At 38.8% G+C, this 27,952-nt stretch overlaps 1 protein-coding gene across 1 annotated transcript; it reads right to left on the reverse strand.

Annotated features, from left to right (window-relative positions):
- Positions 1-1,023: 1,023 nt before the first annotated feature.
- Positions 1,024-26,822, reverse strand: LOC117713284 (interferon-induced very large GTPase 1-like). The gene is made up of 2 exons (XM_034509540.2): positions 26,742-26,822; positions 1,024-18,948 (listed from the first exon to the last, which is right to left on the reverse strand). Exon 2 carries the CDS (start codon positions 18,942-18,944, stop codon positions 11,655-11,657), a length of 7,290 nt encoding a protein of 2,429 aa, XP_034365431.1. The 5' UTR covers positions 18,945-18,948; positions 26,742-26,822; the 3' UTR covers positions 1,024-11,654.
- Between the last annotated feature and the right edge of the window lie 1,130 nt (positions 26,823-27,952).

The raw sequence follows: 27,952 nt of genomic DNA on the forward strand, positions 1-27,952 counted from the left end.
GGTTTTGTGGATCTGAACTCAGGTCCTTGTGCTTGCACAGTGGTGCAGCCTGCAGCAACAGCTGAATGGATTCACCTGCAAGAGAGGCTGAGAATAGGGAAATGGGTGGGAAGAGATGAAGCCAAGACAAAGTTCTCTGATCAAGGCTCGAAGTTTAATAATTTGCTTTCACATATAAAGGGGAAGCCCCACTCCCCCGGAGTCTCTTCTCAGTTCAGCCCAGGGGCTGGGCAAGGAGATAGCAGTCTGGAAGGTGTCAAGGCTAGCTCAGCAGGCAGTCCATTCTTCTTACCTCAAGTAGCAGGCTCCAAGGCCCAAGGCTGGTAATGCAATGCATCTCCTAGGTCCTACTGTTGCTTGGTCTATTGTGGTAAATGACTTTGCAGACCTGCTCAGGCCTGGGGGAAGGGCACAGCACAGTAAGTATTTTACCCACTGAGGCATATCCACAATTTCTAGAAAATTCTTATAAGTAGATGGTTCCTGGGAAGAATCTACTCTCATATTATTAAAGAAAAGCTACTCATTTACATTGACACAAGAAGATGGATGACATGAATTATCCCTTCAAGTCTCCTTTGAAGCCTCCACCACTGTCTATATGTTATTATATAGTTACTTGAAGTGTATATCAAGCATAAGACAGTGCATATATATTTTTGATTATTCAAAAGTGCTTAAACATGATTTTTTTATGTTTTTTTTCTAAGACATGATTTCTCTGTATAACAGCCTTGGCTGCCCTGGACTCACTTTGCAGACCAGGCTAGACTGTACCTCACAGAGATCTACCTGCCTTTGCCTCCCAAGTGCTGGGATTAAAAGCATGATCAAACATACCTGGCTAAAACATGAATTGTAATATACTTATTTAGACATTAAATAATATATTTATTTAGAGATTAATTTCTTAGTATATTCCAAAAAAGTTTCTCATTTCCTCAGTGTAATAGTGAACTTTATATTGCCATATTTGTCCCCAATATTGTCTTTTGTTGTGCTATGTAGTAAAACCTGGACAATTTGTGACCCGCGCAATCGTCTCGCCAGCAAGAACCTACGCGGGCACCAGGATCCTTCTGCAGCAAGCATTTATTGCAATGGAAAGAGGAAGACCCCGAGCCCTGAAAAGGCACTGCCTATATACATCCTAGAGCGGCATGTTCACTTCTAATTGGCTGCTTGCTCATTACCTCGTATTACGCCCCGGGTTGGGCAGTGACTTGGTGCGCTTTCACCACTTGCACATGCGCAGTCCACTTATTACTTGTGGGAGTACTGGATGCCAGTGCCATCTTATAATGGCGAACGTTATCACCGCTCACCGCGGCTCTCTACAACAATTGAATATTAGTTTGTACTTTTCTTCAATCTCATATCTTATTATATCATATTGTTTATTCCAATATTTGCTGCATACTTTGAGAAACTTGCTTGCATGGATTTATGTAGGTAATGCTTTCTGATGTTAAACTATGTTCTTCATTAAAGCTATTTCTTTCCATTTCCAAGAGCTTCCATAGTATCATCTGGGGTAGACTTGAACTTCACTGTGTAAAATGACCTTATTTGAGCTACTGTGTTCTGCAGGGAGGTGGTTCTGATGCTAAGGTCCTGTCTTCCAATTGATTCTTGATAGATCAATAAAGATGCCAGTGGTCAATTGCTGGTCAAAAGGAAAGAGGTGGAACTTTCAGGTTTCTGCAGGCAGGCTGAGAGATGGAAGAAGAGAAAGGGAGATTTCACCAGGCTTTTTGGAGGGAGAGAAGGTGAGCAGTCATGTGAGATCTCAGGTGGAGCAGCCATAGGCCACTTCCCCAGGTGGGAGATTAGAAATGCATCTAAGTGAAGGGCAGTTTTGGGTTGCTGAACAAGGACAAGGTAACTGAACAACTAAAGTTGAGGGCAGATTTAGGGTGCTGAGCTAAGAATATTGGGAAAGACCTTCCAAATGTGGCAGATTAGAAGTGCCTAGCAATTGAGCAAATAAGGCAGGTCGAAAATAAGTTAATGTGTTTGTGTGTCTTTCATCTGCAGATCTGAGGAAACCTGCACAGGGCTGGTAGCACAGTCTGCCTGGAGCATAAAGTGGGATAACAAAACGACAAGCTACAATGTTCTGCCCTATTTCTTCATTCTTCTTCCCTTCTTCCTTTCATCTCTTCCCCTTCCTCCCTTCATTCCTTCCAATAGTCATTGACTCCACTAAATACTTAAGTAGTGTGCACACAGGAAACCCTCAGTGGAAACTAGTTGAAAAGTTGGCATTGGTTTCCAGGCCACTGTTTTCAAAAGTGCATGTTCACAATCTTTCCATGGTACCTCACTGTCAGGGTGTGTTCATAAACATAGTTGTTAATTGTATCCTTAAGATTTGTTTTCTAATCCAAAAGGCCAACAGAGTATGAATAACTCTTTTTGTGTCAGACATTGCACAAAGCTGATAGTAATAAATCAGAAAACAAAAAGAGATGGACCACTCAGCCTAAGTGTAGGGTCCTTAGAACATGCAATAAACTGCTAGAATGCCTTCTATGTTGATTGTAGAAGAAACTGATATATCTTTCAAATAATCACAAGGTAATTCTTTGTGTCAGCAATTGACACCAAGTTAGATGAATATGAATCTCACATGGCTGAGGTAAAGCTCTTCACAGACAAATTAGAAGATGAAATTTCCCTATTATCAGTAAGGTTCCCAAGGTGGCTTGGTATTGAAATCAAGCTTCTCTCTCTACAGTACTTCTAAATCCTCTGAATAACGTATTCCTGATAAGATAGTATTTAATGAGATAGTGGCCCAAAAAGTTGTATGATATCTTCTCTTTTTTGATGAAATTTTAACAGACAGATGTAATTAGCTTGAGCAGAAATATTGAAGGCACCCTGGGCCATAGTTGGCAGGATGATATTGTGGGGAAAAGAACTATTCCTACTGGCTGATCAGCTGTGGCAGCATGGTGGGCTGCAGCTAATAAAGGAGTGAATAAACAGCTAATTATTTGGGCTCGGTGGAAAGAGGATTCAGGTTTGTCATGCTGCAGAGAACAAGGGCAAGAGTGGATGAGAAGAGGAAGAAAAGACAATGAAGGGGAAAAAGAACATCTTGCATCTGAGAGATAAGACAAAGAGTGGGCAGATATTTTCCACTAGTGTAATGAAACAATGACAGTTTTTAGAACTGAAAAATGTGGTTGAACTAATATGACAGTTTTTAGAACTGAAAAGATGTGTTTCTATTTACAAACTGTTATCTTGGAAATATTATTAGGTGTAGCTTCGGGTTTCTTGTATATAAAACAAGATGCAACTTACTTATTTTGTTACAAATGAATTTTGTGAGGCATCTTATATTATTCAGGATGTAATTGATGCTCAGTAATTATTTTATAGTCCTTGCTGTTTAGTAAAGAAAATAATTAAAGTACATAGACAACTGTGACAAGACAAAATAGAAGGGTCATAGAAATTATGAGTTGAAAGTTTACATTGCATGGGGAAATCAAAAGCATCACCAGGTTTGGGGATGGTAAGATGGTTCAGTGTTAAGAATACTTGTTCTTACAGAGGATTCAGTTTCAGCACCCATATGATCTTTCACAGCTATCTGTAGCTTCAGGTCCAGGGAACTAATGCTTTCTTCTGGCATCTATGGTCACTGCATAGTTCACTAATATAGAAGCAGGCAAAACACATACCTAACACATAAAGATAAGTGTTTTAAAAATGCTATTATAAAAACTTAGATTTTTAAAATTCTCTTTGAGTTTAAGATGGAGGATTAGATGCTATCCTTATTATACACTGGATCACAACTGTCTGGGTTAAAGAATAGGCTCTACCCAGAGAGGGAAAAGTGGAAAAACACTAGAAACCATGAAGGTAGGTCAGGTGAAAATTGCAGAAAAAACAGAAGGGTGAATCAGAAAAAATAAATTAGTAGCTCATGGCTTTATCCACATTGACTCAAATCAGAGATTGTAACAGAACTGTCAATCAGAGGTAGCTGTGGGGATTGAACACTCATGTGTAGGTTGCTGACTAGAACGATCACAATGAGGATACAAACAAGCATCTGAAGGAAGTTAGAATTTTTCTTTTTTTCATTTTTTAATTGTATATTTTATTTATTTACAATATAGATGTCATCCCCTTTCCCTATTTCCCCTCCCTAGAACTCCTTATCCTATACCCTTTCTCTTTATACTTTTATACCATTTTGATTACATGCATGTATTAAGGTCAGTTCTAAGTTGAGGGTCTAGCAATACAATAGATGCAAATAGTCGAGGAACAGGCAATACAATAAACACAATTAGTCAATGAAAAGCAAGGCATCAAATCCAATTAAGTGAACACTCCCATTATCACTGTTTCTAAAGGCTTATCAGGATGAACAAAGTATCTGAGCCTACTTCCCTATCCTAGCCCAAGGTCATTTTCATGTCTGAAGCTTACTTCCTTGTTCTAGCCTAAAATTTAGGATCCTATCCAAAATTACTTCTTTGTTCTAGCCTAAGATTTAGATTACTGTCTGAAATTACTTCTTTGTTCTAGCCTAATTTAGATTCCTGCCTGAGATTAATGCTTTGTTCTAGTCTAATGTCAGATTCCTGCTTGAAGCATACTTCCTTGTCCTTGGCCAATATCATAATCCTGTCAAGCAGCCCATTTTCTTGTCTTTGTCCCATGTCAGCTTCTTGCCAAGCAGCCCCAAAGGCTCCCCACCTCTCCCCTTTTTTAATTTCATTAACAAGACTGAACCTGTCTTAGGTCATTCTGACAAGAATGCCTTCCTTACTCATCATAGACTATGCATTATTCAAAGCAGTGCCCTCCTGTCTTACGTTGCTAAGGCTCTTTGCATAATATTACCCTTCCTTGGCTTGCCAGTCTGTAAATTTAATAATTCTGTCTGGGGGTCCATTTTCAGGTTCAAGCCATGTTCTTTGGCTTCCAACATGTTGATGTTGTTAAAGATAAGCTTTAACATGATGGACATGAATAACAGTTTTCCTAGGACAAGAAGGACTAGCCTGACCAAGCTATATATGCCATTCCTGAGGTTTGACCAAAATGGAAATACTGATCTCAGGCCATGGAAAATTTTATTGACATTATCTGCAGCATCAAAGGCCAACAGAGCAAGGATTCCTTGAATTCATAATCTCACTATGCAAAGTTAACACACCTAGCGAGGTGTTAGGATTTTGCCAAATATCCTAAAGGTGTCTTTAAACTTTTTTTCTAATTATAGTGACAGTCATTGTGAATTTCAAAAGTAGCACTACTCCAGTGATATTTGTCATGACACTTGTGATGGCTCCTAACTCTTGAACTCTGAACCTCCTTCACATAATTTGAATGGGTTATAGAGCATCATTTGTTGTTCCAGATACCTATAAAATCCTTTCGTATACTCAATACATTAGTAACATTTTTTGTCTAGATTGTTAACAAAAATAATTATCTTAACTCCTTGTGTCAATGCTATTGCAGAAGCAGTGGTGCTAGCAATTAATGGAATTAAAGCTGTTATACCAGCAATAATTAAGCCTGCTACCCTCTTGGGAAGTTAGGATTTTTCTATTGTTGTATAATCACCATGACCAAAAGCAATTTAGGGAAAAGAGTCAGTTCACATCCCAGATTACTGTCTAAAACTGAGGGACATCAGGGCAGAAATTCATGAGAGGAACTGAAACAAGTTGTGGAAACCTGATTACTGGCTAGCTTCTTATAGCTTGCTTTGTCTTCTTTTTTATAGCTTCTAGGACCACCAGCCCAAGGGTGGCAGCATCCATAGTGAACTGTCCTCTCCCACATCAATCATCGATCAAAAATATGCACCACAGGCTTGGGCTCACACCATTCTGATATGGTGTAAATGAAAAGAATAAATTACCATTAAGATATTATTTTGTTTTTCTCTTTATAAAAGAAGTCCTGGAGAAAGTAGGGGTACAAGGAACATACTTTATCACAATAAAGGGAATTTATACCAAGCCCATAGTCAACATCAATTAAAATGGAGAGAAACTCAAAGCAATTCCACTAAAATCAGATATAAGGCATAGCTGTCTACTCTCTTCATACCTAAGCCATAACTATAGCTTCAAGTCTTAGCTATAGCAATAAAAGAAGTGAAGGAGTTCAGTATTTATTTTCTTTATTATAAATTAATTACTTTATTTATTTACATCCCAAATGTTGCCTCCCTTTCCCTGTATACCTCAAGTTGTAAGAAAACAACTAACCAAACACTAAAGCAGTAGATAAAAAGAAAGAAATATAGGACAGAGAATTAGTAAAATGGAGACTAAAAGTTCAATATAAAATCAATGAAAAAACAAATAGATTCTTTGCAAAAATAAACAAAATTGCCAGACCTTTATCCAAACTAAATAAAAGAGATAATACCCAAATTAATCGAAGATGAAAAAAATACTTAGTTTCTTTCTTCTTTCCTTTCGTTTTTCTTTTCTTTCTTTCTTTTTTTTTTCTATATAACAGTAGTGAACTTGCTGAGAGACATACTCAGGACAAAAAAAATCTCATTCATGACTAACATAGCAAAAAGATAAAATAGTAATAAATCCATATAAAGATACAAATGGCCTTTATCATGAAAACTTTAAAATAACAAAGAAAGAATTTAAGGACATTAGAAAATGTCTTATATAATGTCTTATATAATCTATGATCACTAGTCCTGGAGTGACAGTAATAATTGTTGCACCCCCGCTAGATCAGCAAGGAAGACTCCACAAACTGGATCCTTCTCAACAGCCTTTATTGAAAGTGCTCTTTTAGATTTCTTGGGAGAGACTGACTCGAATGCCCAGAACAGGCTGCTTATATACCCCCAGCCCTGGGCGTGGCAAAGCGCATGGAGGTGTCCGATTGGTCAATTTGCAATGCCTCATTAGCATACTCATTAGCATACCCCGCCCGGGAGGAGGTGATTGGCCAGGTTCGTGGTACCCTAGTGGTACCTCATTTGCATGCCCTGTTCGGGAGGGGCTGGAGTCAAATTCCAAAGTACACTGCACATGTGCAGTGCACTGGTAGTTCTACCTGAGCCTAAGCAGCCGCCATCTTGGATTGCGCATCAGAGTGGCTGACGCGCCAATGCCAGTCAAAGCAGCAGCACTGTAAGCCGCTTTGAGGCGGGGCGCTGCTTCCCTCAGCTGTCAGCTGCTTAGAGTCAGTGGCGCTGGGAGTCAAAGCGGGCAGCCGCTTTACTAAGCCGACAGACCTGCGGTGCCTTTAGTCAGCCATCAGGTCTGTGGCTCTGTTTAGTCCATCAGGTTGGCTGCTTACAGATAATAGTGGGTGGGCCTTCCTATATCAATCATTATTTAAGAAAATGCCCCACAGACAGACACCCATAGGCCAATATGAAAGAGGAAATTCTTAAATTGAAATTTTTTTCCTGAGTTTCCCATATGACCCTAGTTTCTGTCAAGTGAAGTATATTTAATCAGAACAAGCTAATAATCTGATTCCAACAGAGGAGAAAGTAGAAAATGGACTTCAACTTATAGGCACAAGAAAGGACATTCTGAACAATGACTGTGGTATTACAGACATTAAAATCAAAACTGACAATCAGGACCTTTTGAGACTAAAAAGTTTCTGCATAGCAAAGAACACCACAATGATGGTAAATAGAAAGAAGGATAAATTTTTCATCAAATTTGTATCTGAGAAAAGGTTACTGTCTAGAATATATAAAGCATTAAAACACTAAACACCAAGAAAACAACCCCATTGCAGAATGGGGTATGGAGCTAAACAGAATTCTTAGAAGAAGAAATACAAATGACCAAGATATACTTTAAAAAATACTCAATATCCTTAACTGTTAGGGAAATGTAAAATAAATCTACTTTGAATTTCATTGTAAGATAGTCTGAATGGCCAAAGTCAAAATACAAATCACAGGAAATGCTGGTGAGGATTCAGGAATAAGGGAACACTTTTATTGTTGGTTTGACTGAAAACTGTTGGATTCACTATAAGAATCGATGTGAATCTTCCTCTAAAAATATATACTGCATATTCTCCATATGTTGAAGATATCTGAGGCAAGAGATATCTGCCAAGGGGAGCCACATACAGAGAGTGGGAAAAGAATAAGAGAGAACTGTATGTTGTAGACAGCAAAGCTGGAGGGCTGGACACATCAAAGTTCTTTGAGACTAAATATGCCTATACTTTATACACTGGGCATAGTGGTACAGTACTTGATATTTTCCCTGCTGGTTTTCTGCTTGCTTTGCTTTACACTTGCCTCAATATACCCTCATCTTCCCCATTTTGAAATGGGAATATATACTCTGCTTTTGTTAAAAATATGTAATTCTTTTTAAAAAATTTTATTCATATTTTATGATTGTTCATGGTGTCACAGTTAGGTGTTTCCCTCAAGTCTCAGGACTGACTTTGGACTGGAGATTTCATCAGTGTTGAGACTATTAAATAGTATGGAGAATTTGTAAATGTTGGACTAAATAATATGGCCATGAGCCTATGGGGTCAGGAGTGGAATATTGTGATTTTGATGAGAAGTGGCCATAGGCTTATATATTTCAGTGGTTTGTCCCCACCAGGTTACATTGTTTGTGGGGGTATAAATTTTTAGGACATACCTCATTTCTTCTCAGACCTACGTAGCTTTGCTGTGGGAAGCATAACACTGGAATCAGGCTTAGGAGTTTATAGCCCCATGGGCTTACAGTTTGCCCTCTCTATTTTCTTTGTGCAGTTGAGATGTGACCTCTCAGCTTCTTGCTCCTGCCTCTTGTTGCTGTGCTTCCCCACTGTGATGGACGCTTAGACTTCTGGAACCTTGGCCAAAACCATCTTTTTCTTCTGTAAGTAGCTTTTGGTTATTTTGTCCTAAGAGCAGAAAAGTACCTACTCTAATTAGGTAACATTACTTATTGCTGGGACAAAATACTGGAGAAAGTCAACTGAAGGAAGAACGGTTTCAGTTCCTGGTTTGAGTCAGGGTGGGGAGAAGTTGTACAGGCAGGAACTTGAGCACTGTATCTCCAACAAAGGGAGAACAGTGAATGCTCTGTGCTCAGGGAACTGTCTCCTTTTTATTCAGCCTAAACCTTCAGCCCAGGGAATGGTGCTTCCCAGCTAGGGACAGTCGTTCTACCTCCATTAATCTAATCATTTCATCTCTCATGGACATAGACTAACCAATCTAAAAATCTCTTTCACTGGTGTACCTGGAGGCTTGTCTCCTAGGTGACTGTAGATCATGTCAAATTCACAATCATTGTTAAACATTGTCTTAGTTAGAGTACTACTGCTATGAACAGACACCATGACCAAGACAATCCTTATTGAAAACAACATTTAATTGTGGCTGGCTTACAGGTTCAGAGGTTCAATCTAGTATCATCAAGGCAGGAACATGGCAGCATCCAGGCAGGCATGGTGCAGGAGGAGCTAAGAGTTTTACATCTTCATTTGAAGCAGCATACAAGTATCTGCTAGCAGAATACTTGCTTCAAGGAAGCTAGGATGAGGGTCTCTTAAAGCCCACACTCACAATGACACATCTACTCTAGCAAGGCCACACCTTCTCCAATGGTGCCATATCTTCTAATAGTGCCACTCCATCAGCTGAGCATATGCAAACCATCACAAACATCATAGTCCCTCCCCCACTTACTTTTTACCCAGTCAGCATAATTTGAGGATTGAGTCCTTCTCAGACCTATATATAACACCAGGCTTTAATTTTTATGTTCATTTTATTTTATTGAAAACATATTTCTTTTCTTCTTTCATTTGTTAAAATTAGTAGTAAATTATTATGTTTTATTTATATTCCAAATGTTGTCCCCCTTTTTGGTTCCTCCTCCCTGAGAACTTCAGCCCATTCCCCCTCACCTTTGCCCTGGAGGAGGTGGTCCCCCAATCACCCACCCACTCCCACCTCATCCCCCATCAGGATCCCCCCATCCTCATGTGTCAAGTCTCTGCAGGATTTGGCTCATCCTAATGAAATAAGGCAGACAAGGCCGTCCTCTGCTTCATGTGTGCCAGAGTGACACAGGCCAGCCCGTGTATGGCTGGTGGCTCAGTCTCTGCGAGCTCTGAGGGGTTCATTTTCATCACGCTTCCCCTCTCTCCCAGTTCCTTTAGGTTCTCTCCATTTTCCTATCAATGCAATTTTATTATTATTATTATTGTTATTATTATTATTATATTTCTTTCAAACACACAAACATACAATTAAAAAAAACAAAAAATAAAAAACACATGAGAACAATACCCTCCCAACAGAACAAAACCAGAAAACAACCAAAATCAAAATAAACAAGCAGAAAAAACCCAAAGCAATATAACATTAACATATTTAGTACATATAGATAAATCAGGAAATATCAAATTAGAGAGAAATAAAATCATTTTAGAAGAAAATCTTCAAGTCTTATAATAGAAACTAATTTATTTTTACTTATTTTATTTATAATGGAACATAACTTGATATTAGGATGTTGAAGACAAGCTACATCAATGCTCCAAGGAGGGCATGTGGATTAGTGACCATGTAAAGCAGGCACACGCTCACACACTGGGTGGATGAAGCAAGCTCCAACAAGTGAGCTCCGACAACCTTTTGTTTCTCTTAGCCTTTTAACACCAACTAAGACAAAGTTCTCTATGTAAGAAAAAGATTACCTCATAACCACAAGTTACAAATTTCTAAAAACAATCACCCAAACCCATGTTCTTCAAAGACAGAAAAAAAATCATCACACAAGAGGAAATTACAACAGGATTATTGATTATGTATTCCTCTTTTGAAACTCATACCTAATGAAACATTTCTCATCTAATTTTTTTCAATTATCTTTTTCTCCATAGTAATGGCAAAGTCATAATTCTTTTGTTGTTGATTAACAAATTTTAAGCAAGCCAAGTCTACAGTACAAGTTTTCCATATGGTTAGATGATGACCAATCTGTATTTACCAAGAACAAATAATCTATTTTACCTCTTATTTTTGAAGTCCTGCTCGGCTAGACTGGCTAATCAACTATTCTCTATTCTATACTCATAATAGAACTATTTACTCTTTGTTCATTACCTTGCCCTTTTATGATGTACCAAAACCTGTGACTCCATCTTTAGATCACAAAATCCAGGAACTCATACCCAACCTTGAATGAATGTTTTAAGCAGTATCTCGTCCCAAGCCGGTTTTCCTCTTCTAAGCACAGTTACACACTCACAATGAGTGAAAGCTCACTGTACTCCTTTTCTAACCTATGCAGCCCTCACTATTCTACAGGGAGGGGCACATTCTGCTCTTAATTCTAACCTTACTATGTCTATCTGGGGAAACAACTTAGGCCATCTCCTTAAACTTTCTATCATTTACTCTAACTCCCTGAAACTATTTACATCAAATCAGGAATTCTATAAAATCATTAATTCATCTAAACAATCTTATTTTATGAAAGTTTATCTTCATATTGATCTTCAGAAAAATTGCCCAACAGAGTGAGCCATCTGAGGAAGCTCATCTGCCCACGGCAGCTCCTCCTGCATGGGGTTCTCCATTAAGCTCCCTTGGTTAAAGCAAAATTTCTGTGGCCCACCTAGTGTTCTGTTTGTGGCAATTAATATTTTTTTAAGTCATCTAGGACTTCTTGCTTTGTGATTTTGGTCCATAAATCTGGAAGACTACCTTTGTTTGTAAATTTTTTGTCATATTTCTTTTCTAGCTTTGATCTGAAATGACAGACAAACCATTTCCAATATGGCTGGATAGATGAATCTGGGGTGATGCGCCATGTGGCAAAATCACCTCCTGCTTCTCGATATTTCTTGTATGGGACCCACTTGTGGTCATGAGAAATAAAAAAACAATCACTTGCTACTGAACTGGTACAACAATTAATGTCAAAGTAGTTTGTTTTATTCCAATGCCAACCAATGACAGCCTGAGGACGGTGGAATGGCACACTGTGGTCTCCTCCATGTTGAGGAATGGTGTTTGTACAAATTGCATGACAAAAAGGACACTGTTTCCAGCAGCCACAGAGATGTTCAGAGAGAATTTTCTCAATGTCAGGAACAATTTCATTCATGGGCTTTCTTGAACAGTCCTCTTCTACTTTCCTCATTGCAGAATCCAAAGCTGTGCTCATGACTTCTTTGAGAAACTCAGTATCCTTTATCTCCTGGTGCTCGATGCTTACCAGGTCTTTTCTTGGGAAGATCAGGCTGCTCCCTAGATGGTCACAGAACAAATCCAGCCAGCCAGATGCAGTGCTGCCTTTATCTTTAGCTACTGCTGTGGACTCATGAATGGCAGACAGGATGGCATTCTTGATGTCACCTAAACTTATTTTTAAAAAATTCTTTATTTTTTTACTTTCTTTTTCTGAACAGTATCTTGTAATGTGGTCTCTAATGTAATCCCTGAAAAATGATTCTGGATGATGAAGGTATTGCCAGTATTTATCAAAATTTTCTTCTTCTGCTAGAGAGTAGAGAATATGTTTCTCCAAGTTAGCTCTGTTTCCATTGAATTCAGGGCAGGTGGCTCGCATGTCTCCAGCGACTTTAGGACCCATCATTTCCCATATTTTGGCAGAGATAGCAGGAGTGAGCTTGAGCCATAGGAAGTCAACAAAGGATGTGATTGAGGTGGCACCTTGGCAGGAGATCTTAAAACTCATAAAGAAATCATCTTTCTTTCTCTCCAGATAGTTCACAGGGTCATTCGCAATCTTGAATGCCTTGTGCATTTCCTTGAAGCTCTTGGATGCTCTTTGGAATAAGTACACGGATAAGTCAATGTTGTAGGCTCTGGTAAATGTGTAGTCTACACAGAGTTCTGATTTCAGCTCTTTTTCTATAATCCTCAGAATTTCATGAAAGTAATTCTGACTGTAATCACGCTTTTGTTTCCAAATATTTTCAAGTGTTTCAGTAAATTTTGAACAAATGTTGTTAGTAGTCTTCTTGATGGATTCTTTATGATGAGCTTCTAAACTCTTTGCAAACATACCATAATTTTTTTTCATTTGGATATGTTTGTCATACATGATTTCAAACTGTTCTCCAGACATTATTTTTAGTCTGTCCCCAATATTTTTGTCCTTCTTGAAATATTCAAGAAGGATATTTTCAGAATCCAAATCAATGTTAGGCTCTGTGACACGAGGTACATTCGAAGACACACTGTAGATCCATTTTGTCCAAAGTTGACTGAATTTCTCATGCAACTCTTCATCACTGAATTCCTTACCCTTTACACTTAACGCTAACTTTTGGCTCTTCTCTAACAATATATTTTCATATTGTGACTTTTGGTTATCTAGTATTTCTTGGCTTTTTTTAAGACTGATAAGTTCATTGCATTTCCTTCTGGTGTCTGAAATAAGTGAATCTTTAAGGATTAGTATCTTATGTTCAAAATTTGCTTTCCATTGAACCAGTATTTCACTATCTGTGTCTTCTTCAAAATATTTGTCAAACTCTTCTTTGATGGTTTTATATTTCTTGCTAAGTGGATCCTCCAGTAAGTTGGATGTGAGAGTCAGGATTATCCCATTTTGAATCTGATTGTTCAGCTGATTGTGTAAGTCCAGCACGTGACTCCTCAGCTCCCAGGTCCAGTGGTTATACATGGTTTCCAGTTTGCTCATGGCCATGACCTCTTGGGTGTTCCTGAAACTGAAAATGAAATTTTCAGCGATAAGAGCTTTCCACAAATCTTGAACTCGGAATTTTACATCTGAGATTTTCAAGATCCTTCTCCTCGATTTCTGTTGGGCAGTCAAAAGAATTGCATTCCTTAGTTCCTGGACATTGTAGCTGTAGTGAGGATTGGGAGGGGCCATTGGAGGATTACCATCCCACAGGTGAGCAAAGTAGTAGACATGACTATTGGCATCAAACTTAATGACATCACTGAAGCGGGTTATGTTTGAGCACTCTTCCAACTCAGCAGCCAATGCTGTCATTTCATCCAGTCTCTGCTCCAGTCTCCTTCGTCCTTCCATAGTTTGGTCTTTTGCTGTAACTTCTCCCACATTCTGATGGACAAAGAAGCAACTGGGGGAGATTTTTACTTGTTTCATTCTCAGAAATGCTTGAACAGCTATTTGTAGGATGTCCTGAATCTCTGATGGATTCTCCCCAAAAATATTGATCAGAGTCAAGTTTCCAAGGCCAATGACTAATGTTGCCAATTCATGGTCCCAATTCTGGGATTTATTGTTTAGTTCTGGAGCCCGAAGTCCTTCAGTGTCTACAACAAGCAGAAAATTAAAGCCAAGTTCTTTTGCGAATGTCTCTTCCACCTTTAGGAGTTGCATGTAGGCCCCCTTGGTACATCTGCCTGCACTGACTGTGAATTGCAGCCCAAACAGGGCATTCAGCAGGGTAGATTTCCCTGAGCTCTGCAGGCCAAGGACAGAGAGAACAAACAGCCTTTTGTCTCCAACTTTCTCTGAGATCTTGTCAAAAATAGCTGCTACCCACTTGAGAGGCACATATGAAGCATCCCCATCCATCAGTTCAATGGGAACACCAGCTATCATCAGGTCTGCAGCAATTTGAGGGAGGCAGAGAAACAGGCTATCTCTAGAGGAGGAAGTTTCTTCCAGAGCTTCATAGATCTGGCCAACTTCTCGGAGAAGGTGCTCAATTCCTAAAGTACAGTCATGAATCTCTGTGGAAATGGCTTCTATCTGCTTCTGCCAGAGTGTCAAGGAGTTGCTCTTCTGTCCTGTTTGCTTTTCTCTTTGTACCATTAACCACAAAGATCTCTGCTTTTCGTGTAACTTTTCTAGGTGTTCTATAGTCAGGTTATCAAAAAACAGAGTCAGCCACTGCAAAAAGTAGAGTTTGTTGTGGGTTTCTGAATAGTCTTGGAGGAGTTCAAGAACAGAGCGCATTAAATCATTCAGAGGAAAGGCTTTTTCCAATTGCCGACGTCGAATTATTCTTTTATCTGTTTCGATCTCACTCTTATGTTGTTCAATGCTCCGATTCCCCTTTTCTCTCAGATGATAGAACTCTTTGTCTTTCTTACACCAAAGGTGCCAAAGTTGTCCTTGAAGGGGTAGTAAATTTTCTTTTGTCTGAGATAACTTGTATTCCTCCAGGAGGGCCATTATAGTCTGTGCCTTTTCTTTGGCTTCCTTGCAGTCTCTCTGGTCTTCATCAATAAGGAATCCTTGTTTTCTAGCTGTCTGGGAACAGTCCTCCAAACTGAGAGCAGTGTTAGAGAGCTCTAGCAAAAGTTTGATGGCATTCGTGAGCTCCTCTGTTAGTTCTGCCTCATTTCTATTTTTGATGCCAATTCTCATTCTTTTACCAGAATTATTTGCTATGGTCTTTTCTTTGTCATCAATCAAGCAGATCAAAGGTGTTGATGACTGACAGAGGTGTCTGACAAGCTTTTGACTTTCTTTATTGTTATCAGAAGCTGACATGAGGATCACAATGACAGAAGACACATCTTGCAGGAAGCTGAGTTGTTGGCTATGTGCCTTGGCATCTCCATGAAGATTGGTGAAGGTCAGACACTTGTCAAATAAGTCATTATCGAGGCCTCCAGGACAGAACCAGCAGATTTCTACTACTCCCTCCATCAAGAGACAGTGTTTGCTGCTTCCTCTGCAGTGTCTGTGAAAAAACACATCATGTTTACGTTTACTGAGGAGAGAGTTCATGATCTGAGATTTGGAAGCAGAGAGGTCATTTCCAACTCTAATGAAGGACACAATGGGTGTAGAGACACGACACATCTGCTGATTCTTGTGAGTGTAGCTGTTGTCCTGCGGAGATTTACTTGCATCTTGCCAACTTTTTCTGATTTGTCTGAGAGACCAGAGACAAAATTCATTCTGAGAAGTGTTGGGATTTGGCACCACAAGGGGGAGTGCAAATTGACAAATAGAAAGTTTGGACAAAATATATTGCCTGGTAAGATCATCTGCACAGTGTAAAATGGCCATCTGGATATCCATTGGGTGAATGTGGGGCCAGGACTCAGTGGCAGAAGGATAGCTAGGACTGTCATTGCCTTTAATGTCATCTTCATATGGATCAAAATCTTCATTTTCTTGATTGGAGGAACTTACGGAGATCTGTTCTTTTATGTTTTCATCATCTTTGAAGACAAGATGTCTCAACCCATAATCCAACATCAGTAGCTTTTGTAGAAAATAGAATGGAAGCTCCTTTTCAGATCTTGGCTGTGAATTGTACACAGAGGTCTTGTAGATGAGATGGAAGTCAGCTCTGCTCATCCCTTTTGGATAGTAATGGTCTAGGCCTAGACGTTGGAGCAAGTCTAGGAAAGGTCCATTTTCTATCATTTGCTTTGTGTTGTTTTCATTACTCTGTTGTTTATAAGTCTGTTTCTTTTCATGGCAGAGACTTTGCAATTGTTTTTTTACCTCATCCATTTGTAAAGAAGGGGTGGTGGTCTTATAATCCCCATCAATGAGTAACCTTAAATCATTCTCCAGAGTTTCCCAGTCATGATGTGCTTCATGTTTTCTGAGAATATGTGCAACTTCTTCAGACAACAATTTCCCCATAAGTTGTTTTATTAATGTCAAACGCTGTCTTTTCTCTTCTGTAGAAATATCTGTGATTTTAACTGTGGCTCTTAGAGCTGTGTGCACTAGGAATGCCTGTGCTCTGTAATTGCAAATGTTTCTAAGCTCTTGGTATTTGTGTTGGTTACTTTGCATTTGATCCAAGAGGAATTTTAACTCATCACACCCCAGAAGATGCTGAAAAACACTGTTTACCAATTGATAGCCTGCACCAGCTGCAATGGACAGTAGCAGCAGCTGCATGTCTGGTTGGTCTGTCTCTCTGAGGTACTTTAAGAAGGAGCTGAGAGCTGTGGTGACCTCATATGTAGCCATTCTTTTCACTTCTTCCACTGTTTCTGGGGACTCACTTTTGAAATTCACTTCCATCAGCTTATTGTGGGTTTTCTTTAAGGACTTAATGAATTCATAAAATGAGGTGATTTTGACTTGCTCTTCCTCTGACTCTGACTGATTGATCCATTTCATGATGGATTGTGCCTGAGGAAAGTTTGTCACTTTGTAGACATGAGGTTCTAGAAGGCTGCACAGCTGAGATTTAATAAACTGAGTTTTATAAGTGGGTGAATTTTTGCAGAAGTTGAAAGTGTTTATTAGAAAATTCTGCAGATCCCAATCTGTGAGGCATGTATTAATCCAAATGTTGTAACTTTTTATTTTTTGACTCAATGTTTGCATAAAGTCTATTAACTTACTAAGCTGTTCTTCAGGATCAGAAACCTCCCAGCATTTCACATCCTCTAGGAAAAGCTTAGCTTCTTTTCTAGCAGTAAGAAATTCTTCTCCTTCTTGAATCTGGGCAGCGACTCCAGTCAGAGCAGTGTAGTTGTCTTTGAGGTAGTTAGCCACTTGAAGGGCATCCTTAAAATCAGTTCTGTGATTAGACAAGATGATGTCCCAAATAGGTACCAACTGGAGTCCCCTATCAATGACAGACCAGGTTTGATTGCTAGCTACAAGACCAGCTGTCCACTGGGTGATTCCATCTGCTTCTGCTGGTCCACCTGTGTGGGCTACAGATAGTTGCACATTGGTTTGAAAGTTTTGATGAGTTGTACTGTCAGACACTGTTTTTGAATGTGAGTCTGCCATATTTACATTTGCACCAACTTTAACTCCAAAGCCACTATAGCTGCCTTTTATGTACATATTCAAAGACTCTTTTGTGTGCTGCTTTACATCAGCCAATTGCTCACTTTTGAAACCTTCTGAAATGGCTTTCCAGCAGTAGATTCCCCCCAGGTGAAGTGGGCCTTGGTTAGCATGGGAGCCAAACCTGTGGAAAAAGTTTTCAGCCCTGTTCTTTAGTAAGGGGAATTCATCTGGGTGTGTAGTCTGCTCCAGGAGTTCCTCTATAGTTTTTAGTTCCTGGAGAGCAGCCTTGGAGAGCTGAAGATGATTGATGTGAAAATGGCAGGTGGCCAATGGAATGTAGTTGAACTTGGCTGAACAGTAATAAGATTGCTCTGAAGACGATTGGTGGGTATCCTCAGATTCTGTCTGTTTGTTGTGATCCATACCAGCTTCTAGACTAAGTCCCCAACCTTTGCCTTTAACCAAAGAGTTTGAACTGAAGCCCAGCATCTCTATAGTCTGTGTATACATGGCTTGTTCTTGAAAAGATGAAAATTCCTTTGTTTCTATCCATGTGCCTTGTTCTGGGCCAACAAGTGAGAACTGCTTAGGGACACTGAGCAGCTCTTCTCTCTTCTGAATCAGGCTTCTTTGGTGGCCGGTCTTATAAATTCCCTGCAGGGCCAGTCCTCCAGATGCCCATCTGACCAGGTCTCTATCTGAGAGGTTTTTGCTCTGAGTCAGGGTCTGTTCCATGTGACTGAGATGTCTCTCCATTATTTCAGTGATGTCTTTTAGGGGCACTTCAGGCACTGGCCAGCACTCCTCAGGGATCTCCATTGCTTGCCTCAGCTCTGCTTCTTTTTTCCTCACTGCCTCTTCTTCTCTGTGCTTCCCTTCTGACTGCAAGGCTTTCAGAGCCTGCAGTGCCTGTCCTGCCTGCCTCTGCCTGTTCTTTATCATCTCCTCTGGAGTCTCCTGCAGCTTTGCAACACTATTTGGCTGTGAGAGGTCAAGGAGGTTCTCCAGAGCCTTTTTCTCCCATGTGTGTTGTACCTGGGACTTCAGCTTCTGGAGGTCTCTTTTGTCTAAATATTGTAAGGCCTGGGCAGAGGTCACACCTAGGTCTTCCTGAAGCTTAGGCATCCAGTAGTCAGCAGACAGTCCCACTTCTGTCAGCATCTCCTTGAGATCGTGCCTCCTTCTGTTTCTTAGCTGAGGCTCATCAGGGATGTCCTTTGTTGTTGCCATGGCTCTGTGAGGAACAGATCATAGTTCGTTTTGTCTGTATCCTTACCTAGGAACTATCAGTTGTGTGGCCAGTAAAGTGAATTACTAATATTTCAACTAACAGTTTTATTCATCTCTTGTAATTGTTCAGGTTATTTTAAAACAACTCCTTGTTTGTGTGTGTGTGTGTGTGTGTGTGTGTGTGTGTGTGTGTGTGTATTTGGATATGTGAGGAGCCTTTCATTGTGTGTGTTCTCATCATGACCTGTTTTTTTGGATACTATGGCGAGTTGCCACTTTGCCTGATTTTATTTTTTTTCAAGACAGAGTTTCTTTGTGTAGTCCTTGCTGTTCTGGGACCCACTCTCTAGACTAGGCATCCTGAAATTGGAGATCTGCTTGTTTTTGCCTCCTGAGTGCTGGGACTAAAGGTGTGTACCACCACTGCCTGACACTTTGTCTGAGTTTTAAACTTTCTCTTGCACAGAATCAATTGATTTGAGGAAATTAATGTGAAGGATAGTATTTGATAACATACACGAATTTGCTTAGTTGATGTTTTTATAAATAAGTGACATCATTAGTTGATTCTTTTTTCCTCACCAATTTATGTGAAACCAGTGTTGACTGTTTCCATTCCTACTTCTGTGTAATTTTTCCCTTACTTTTCAGACAGGGTTTTACTATGTAGCTCATAATGGCCCGGAGCTTGTTATTGAGTTTTTTCTTTGGCCTCTTGACTGCTGGGATTACCAGTGTGTGTCACCATGCCTGGCTTTGTCATATCTTTGTAGGTCATTTTATAATATTAAATTTCTCTCATGTTTAGACACACTACTAATTTGTTTTGTTTTAGTAACTCTTACTCATTATTTTCCTTTTGTTAATATTATCTTTGAATCTTATGAAGACGATTTACTAATGGCATCCACATCTATTTATAAAGACACAAATACACCTTTGTGTCCAATGGTTTATCAAATTTATGGAAATCTCTTCCTCATTGCCTCTAAAGTATTCAGTTACATAAGATTTCTCACTTCAGTTGCATACCTATTCAAGTTTCCTTTCCTCCTATCATTTTTGCCCTACTGAATTACACTTCCATATGTCCAGGCCAACAAGTGTTCTATTTTTTTCCTTTTTTCTCTGAATATGAATTTAGTATACTACTAATACTTAATCTGCTGTGAAACCACCCTAACCCCACCAGTCTTACATCTGCCTTCAGTCTCGTTTCATTTTGTACTCCCCTGCTATGTCTCCCTTAGATTTCCCTTCTTTATGTTTTTGTTGGTTTGCAATCATAGTTAACCCATTTGTCATGCTTTGAGTTTTTGTCCTCCCTCAAACTCACATTTTAAATTCATTTGCCATGCTACAATATTAAGATGTGAGTTTTTTTTTAAGATAGAGTGTTACTATATAGCTCTGGCTTTTCTGGATCTTGTTGAGTAGGTCATCCTGACTTTGAATTTTGAGATTCTACCTTCTGAGCAGTGGGATTAACGGTGTATATTATCATGACTGGTAAGTTGTCATACTTCTGAAGATGAAATTAATGCTGTTATAAAAGAGAAAGTTTAGCTTCATTTAATTTTTTTTGTACTTTAATGCTGGCTTCCTCCCTGTTCCTGAACTTCCTAACCTCCAGGCTGAATTAATCTCTTATGGCAACCTTGAAGGGATGAAGACAAGATTGATACCAGAGAAGTGGAGAGTGGATTTTTGTTGTGACAGAAATGTCAAATTATAAGATAGCCCTGAAGTTGGACAATAGAGGCCGGAAGGAATTGAGTGCAAAGGCTAGGAAAACTTATATTTACATGAATAAGGATATAGAGGCAATTCTGGTGATAGCTCAGAAGAAAAGATTTACAAGACAAGTCAGAAATTTGTTAGAAATTACCTAAATATGATCAGAATGTGGTTAAAGTAATTCTCACGAGACCTTCAACAAAAACAAGAATACAATATTGGAAAGTGTCATGGTTGGAATATGATTGGCTCAGGAAGTAGCACTGTTTGGAGGTGTGGCCTTGTCGAAGTTGGTGGGTCACTGTGGGCATGGGCTTTAAAATCCTCCTCCTAGCTGCCAGGAAGTCAGTATTCTATCAGCAGTCTTCAGATGAAGATGTAAGCTCTCAGCTCTGTCTGTATCATGCCTGCCTAGATGAGGCCCTGCTTCTACCTTGATGATGTGGGACTGAACCTCTGAGCTTGTAAGCCAGCCCAATTAAATGTTGTCCTTTAGAATGTTTGCCTTGATCATGGTTTCTTTTCACAGCTGCAATCCTAAGACAGAAAGCTAGAGACAGGATCTACTTGTTCAAAAGTGGCAAGGAATTTAATTGAACTGTGTCCATGCTTTGGCCTTATGAAATCACAAGTTAAGAGTCATGAATTAGAACCACTTTCCTTTTGCCCCTGGCTTGTCCCTTTGGCTGGGGCAGACACCTAGCTGGTCTGCTCCCGTGAAGACACCATATCCTGAACCTTCTTAGAAGAAATAATGCACTCACAGCAGCAGGGAACAACTCTCCCCCACAACCCTATGCCCCAGAGCTGCAGCTGGGAGCCTGGAGCACTCTGGACCCATTACCCACCCTAACCCCACCCGTTGGAATACAACTCCCCCTCTGCCCCTAGCTTGGTCCTTTTGGCTGGGGCAGACACGTAGCTGTCTGCTCCCATGAAGACACTGTATCTTGAACTATCCTAGAGGAACCACTGCATGCAGAGAAGCAAGATTTCAGGATCCCAGAGGCAGCCTGAGTCCCAGGAGCTCTTCCACCCAGGAACTCAGGATCACAGGTTTGCAGAGACAGCTGGATTCTGAGGAGTTCTGACACAAGAAGATAACTGGAAAGACAGGCTTGAGTCAGAGACAGTGAGTACAGATAACACTAGAGATAACCAGATGATGCAAGGCAAGCAAGAACATAAGCAACAGAAACCAAAGTTACCTGGCATCATCAGAACCCAGTTCTCCCACCATAGCAAGTCCTGGACACTCCATCACACTGGCAAAGTGGGATTCAGATTTAAAATCACTTCTCATGATGATGATAGAGGACTTTAAGAAGGATATAAACAACCCCCTTAAAGAAATACAGGAGAACACACATAAACAGGTAGAAGTCCTTAAAGAGAAAACACAAAAATCCCTTAAAGAATTGCAAGAAAACACAACCAAACAGGTAAAGGAATTAAACAAAATCATACAGGATCTAAAAATGGAAGTAGAAATAATAAAGAAATCTCAAAGGGAGACTACCCTGGAGATAGAAAACCTAGTAAAGAGATAAGGAGTCATAGATTCAAGCATCACTAACAGAATACAAGAGATAGAAGAGAGAATCTCATGTACAGAAGATACCATGGAAAATATTGAGACAACAGTGAAAGAAAATACAAAATGCAAAAAGCTCCTAACCCAGTACATCCAGGAAATCCAGGACAGTTAGATGAGCAAACCTAAGGATAATAGGTATAGATGAGAGTGAAGATTCCCAACTTAAAGGATCAGTAAATATCTTCAACAAAATAATAGAGGAAAACTTTCCTAACCTAAAGAAAGTGATGCCTATGAACATATAAGAAACCTACAGAACTCCAAATGGACTAGACCAGAAAAAATTCCTCATATTACATAATAATCAAAACGCCAGATGCACAGAACAAAGAAAAATTACTAAAAGCAGTAAGAAAAAAAGGTCAAGTAACATATAAAGGCAGACCTATAAGAATTACACCAGACTTCTCACTAGAGACTATAAAAGCCAGAAAATTCTGGAATGATACCATACAGACCCTAAGAGAACACAAATGCCAGCCCAGGCTACTATATCCAGCATAACTTTCAATTACCATAGATAGACAAACCAAGATATTCCACGACAAAACCAAATTTACACAATATGTTCCCACAAATCTAGCCCTACAAAGGATAATAGATGGAAAATTCCAACACAAAGAGGAAAACTACAACCTAGAAAAAGCAAGAAAGTAATCTTCTAACAAATCCGAAAGAAGATAGCTACATAAACTCAATTTCACTTCTAATAACAAAAATAACAATCATTTTTTCTTAATAATTCTTAACATCAATGGATTCAATTCCACAATAAAAAGACGTAGACTAACAGACTGGATACATAAACAGGACCCAGAATTTTGCTGCATACAGGAAACACACCTCAGTGACAAAGACAGACACTACCTCAGAGTATAAGGATGGAACACAATTTTTCAAGCAAATAGTCCCAAGGAATAAGCTGGAGTAGCAATTCTAATATCAAATAAAATTGAGTTTCAACCAAAAGTTAACAGAAAAGATAAGGAAGGACTCTTCATACTAGTCAGAAAAATCTACCAAGATGAACTCTCAATTCTGAATGTCTATGCTCCAAATTCAAGGGCACCCACATTCATAAAAGAAACTTTATTAAAGCTCAAAGTACACATTGTACCTCACACAATAATAGTGGGGGATTTCAACAGCCCACTCTCAGCAATGGACAGATCATAAAAACAGAAACTAAAAAGAGACATAGAAAAATTAACAGAAGTTATGAACCAAATGGATTTTACAAATATCTATAGAACATTTCATCCTAAAACAAAGAGTATACATTTTCTTAGTATCTCATGGTACCTTCTCCAAAATAGACTGTATAATTGGTCACAAAACAGACCTCAAGAGATTAAAAAGATTAAAATAATTCCTTGCATCCTATCATATCACCGTGGACTAAGGCTGGTCTTCAATAATAGCAAAAACAATGGAAACCCCACATACACATGGAAACTGAACAATGCTCTACTCAATAATAACTTGGTCAAGGAAGTAATAAAAAAAGAAATGAAAGATTTTTTAGAATATAATTAAAATGAAGGCTTGTCATACCAAAACTTATGGGACACAATGAAAGCAGTGCGAAGAGGAAAACTCATAGCCCTAAGTGCTTACAAAAAGAAACTGGAGAGAGCATACATTAGCAGTTTGACAGCACACCTGAAAACTCTAGAATAAAAAGAAGCAAATACACCCAAGAGTAGTAGACTGCAGGAAATAATCAAACTCAGGGCTAAAATAAACCAAGTAGAAACAAAAAGAATCAACAAAACCAGGAGCTGGTTCTTTGAGAAAATCAACAAGATAGATAAACCCTTAGCCAGACTAATCAGAGGGCACAGAGACAGTATCCAAATTAATAAAATCAGAACTGAAATGGGAGACATAACAACAGAAACTGAGGAAATTAAAAAACAGTATCAGATTCTACTACAAAGGCCTATACTCAACAAAACTGGAAAACATGGATAAAACAGACAATTTTCTAGACAGATGCCAGGTACCAAAGTTAAATCAGGAGCAAATAAACCATCTAAACAGTCCCATAACCCCTAAAGAAATAGCAGCAGTTATTAATAAAAGTCTCCCCATTAAAAAAAGCCCAGGACCAGATGGTTTTAGTGCAGAATTTTTATCAGACCTTCAAGAAAGACATAATACCAATTCACTATAAACTATTTTTACAAAATAGAAACAGAAGGAACACTACCAAATTTGTTCTATGAAGCCACAATTATGCTCCTATCTAGTCCACACAAAGACACAACAAAGAAAGAAAACTTCAGACCAGTCTCCCTTATGAATATTAATGCAAAAATACCCAATAAAATTCTCACAAACCGAATCCAAGAACACATCAAAACAATCATCCGTCATGATCAAGTAGGCTTCATCCCAGGAATGCAGGGATGGTTCAATATTCGGAAATCAATGTAATCCACTATACAAACAAACTCAAAGGAAAAAAAAATAAAGCACATGATCATCTCACTAGATGCTGAGAAAGCATTTGACAAAATTCAACATCCCTTCATGGTAAAAGTCTTGGAAAGATCAGGAAATCAAGGACCATACCTAAACATAGTAAAAATAATATATAGCAAGCCAGTAGCCAACATTAAACTAAATGGAGAGAAACTTGAAGCAATCCCACTAAAATCATGGACTAGACAAGGCTGCCCATTCTCACCCTACCTATTCAATACTGGAAGTCCTAGCCAGAGCAATTACACAACAATAGGCATTCAGAGGGATACAGATAGGAAAGGAAGAAGTCAAAATTTCACTATTTGCAGATGGTACGACAACATACTCAGTGACCCCAAAAGTTCCACCAGAGAACTCCTAAACCTGATAAACACTTCAGCAAAGTGGCTGGATATAAAATTAACTCGAACAAATCAGCAGCCTTCCTCTACTCGGAAGATAAACGGGCTGAGAAAGAAACCAGGGAAATGACACCCTTCACAATATTCACAAATAATATAAAACACCTTGGTGTGAATCTAACCAAGCAAGTAAAAGATCTGTATGTCAAGAAATTCAAGTCTTTGAAGAAAGAAATTGTTGACGATCTCCAAAGATGGAACGATCTCCCATGCTCATGTATTGGCAGGATTAATATAGTAAAAATGGCCAGCTTGCAGAAAGCAATCTACAGATTCAATGCAATCCCCATTAAAATTCCAACTCAATTCTTCATAAAAATAGAAAGATCAATTTGCATATTCTTCTGGAATAACAAATAACCCAGGTAGCTAGAACTATTCTCAACAATTAAAGACTTTCTGGGGGAATCACCATCCCTGACCTCAAGCTGTACTAAAGAGCAATAGTGATAAAAACTGCATGGTATTGGTACAGAGACAGGCAGGAAGATCAATGGAATAGAATTGAATAACCAGAAACGAACCCACACACCTATGGTCACTTGATCTTTAACAAAGTATCTAAAACCGTCTAGTGGAAAAGGGACAGTATTTTCAACAAATGGTACTGGTTCAATTGGAGGACTACAAGTAGAAAAATGGAAATAAATCCATTTTTATCTCCTTGTACAAAGCTCAAGTCCAAGTGGATAAAGGACCTTCACATAAAACCAGATACACTGAAACTAATCAAAGAATTTAATTGAACTGTGCCCATGCTTTGGCTGTAGGGTTCTATGAAATTGTAATTTAGGAGTGATGAGTTAGAATATATGGTTGAAGAGATATCTAACCAGCAATGTGCTACATGAGCCAGTTTTAACTATTTACATTAAAAAGTAAAAAGAGAAGTGATTTAAAGATACAATTTAAGGGAAAGCAGAATTTAAAGGTTTAAAGGTTTAAAAAAATTCTTTGTGTAAAGAATAAGAAAAATATTTAAGAGAGAAAACCAAAGAAAGAGTCTAACAGCCATTTTATAAAGAAATTAGTGTGATAGAAGAAGCTAAATTCTGTTTTTTGGAAGAGATCAAGCAAGTTCATGGTGGTATAGCTGTAGACCCAAAATTCTATTCTGTAAAATCATAGAAACATGAGATTTACTTGCCATGTAATAGTTATAAGAAGTGCAGAGTAGAGTGTGAGAGCTTTCCATTATGCATGGGGTTAGTGACTCTGTAACTGGGCAAGTTCAGTCTCCTTTTACTCTTTACTATTTTGCTTCTCTAAATTCATGAGATGTTGTAGCAAGAAGGTATTGATCAGACACTAGTGCTTTTATCTTAGACTTCCCCATCTTCAGAATTGCAAGCCAGTTTATTCATATTCTCACTATATTATTTTTCTCGCTTGACTTTTAGATGTATTACTAACTTGGTTTATGTCAATCTCTCTACTCTATTTCTACAATCTGAAGCAATGTGAGACCTTGTTTTAAAAAAAACAACTAAATCAAACAGAAATGAAAGAAATGATGATTCAAGAAATAGGGCAGTTTAAAATTGGCTAGGGAGTATTGTGGAACTGCATTACCTTCCTTTGCTCAGCAGAGGTCTTGAAGATAGCCTTCGTTTTTATTGTGCGTCCTTGATCTCTGATTCTAGAGAGAGAACAACAGATTTTCTCCCTAATTAGAGCTATATCGAAAAAATAAATGAAGACATAGAATAAAAACTACCATGTGGTAGAATGTTTCCAATGTATTTGAATGGAAAAGAACCTCCCACTTCTACATAGAAGGGGATTATAAAGAAAACCACAGACACGCTAGAAACATAAAAAAGACGGGGGAGAGATATTTTTGCGCAGAAGTAGGATGTAAAAGCTCCTTGTCTATAGGAATTTAGAATGCCACAGCATTCAGAGAGTAGGGTTTATACTCAGAAATTACCTAAAAAGCAAATTGACCATGAACAGTTTAGAAGATACTGGAAAATGATAATACCTGATGATACATTATTATTTATAATATATAGTGAGCTAAAAATAATCTTAATGGTAAAAGCAAAAATTTGATTTAAAAGTAGACAATAGGAGACCTGTGAGATGGCTCAGTGGTTCTGAGTCTTTGACACTATCCCTGAGGATCTGAATTTAATCTCTAGAGTCTACACTAAGAGAACTATCTCCTATGAGTTGTCTTCCTAACTTTACAGTTACATGCCTACAGTCTCTCTCTCTCTCTGTCTCTCTCTCTCTCTCTCTCTCTCTCTCTCTCTCTCTCATAAAAAATTGAGCAATAGACCTAAGCAAGATGGCATGTCATATAAAGGTTATTGCTGCTAAGCCTGATGTTTAATCCTGCTAATCTCTGCAAATTGCCCTCTAACTTCTACTTGTATGCCATGGCACACAGAACACATGCAGAAAACCAATAAATGAATGTAACTTTTAAAAGAGTACATACGGATGACCTACAGGTATAGGAAAGTCCTGACGAAATATGGTCCTGCCCTTTTATCTGTTGTCTTGGTTCCATTTTGTCCTGCAAAGGGATCTAATCGGTTGTCAGAACAGTGTGGAATCTATTGCTGGGCCGCTAACTTCTTTTTTTTTTCTGAAGTTAATTTTTTATTGGATATTTTATTTATATTTCAGATGTTATCCCCTTTCCCCATTTCCCTTCACCCAGAAATCCCCTATTCCGGCTTCTATGAGGATGTACCCCTACCTATTCCCTCACTCCTACCTCGCTGCCTTCCAATTCCCCCACTTATGCTGACAAGGCCATCCTCCCCTACATA

Source organism: Arvicanthis niloticus, chromosome 1, assembly GCF_011762505.2.
Source record: "Arvicanthis niloticus isolate mArvNil1 chromosome 1, mArvNil1.pat.X, whole genome shotgun sequence".
Taxonomy (NCBI): domain Eukaryota; kingdom Metazoa; phylum Chordata; class Mammalia; order Rodentia; family Muridae; genus Arvicanthis; species Arvicanthis niloticus.

Excerpts from the sequence above, each read along its gene's own strand:
- LOC117713284 (XM_034509540.2), bottom strand. The coding sequence starts at position 18,944 with ATGGCAACAACAAAGGACATCCCTGATGAGCCTCAGCTAAGAAACAGA.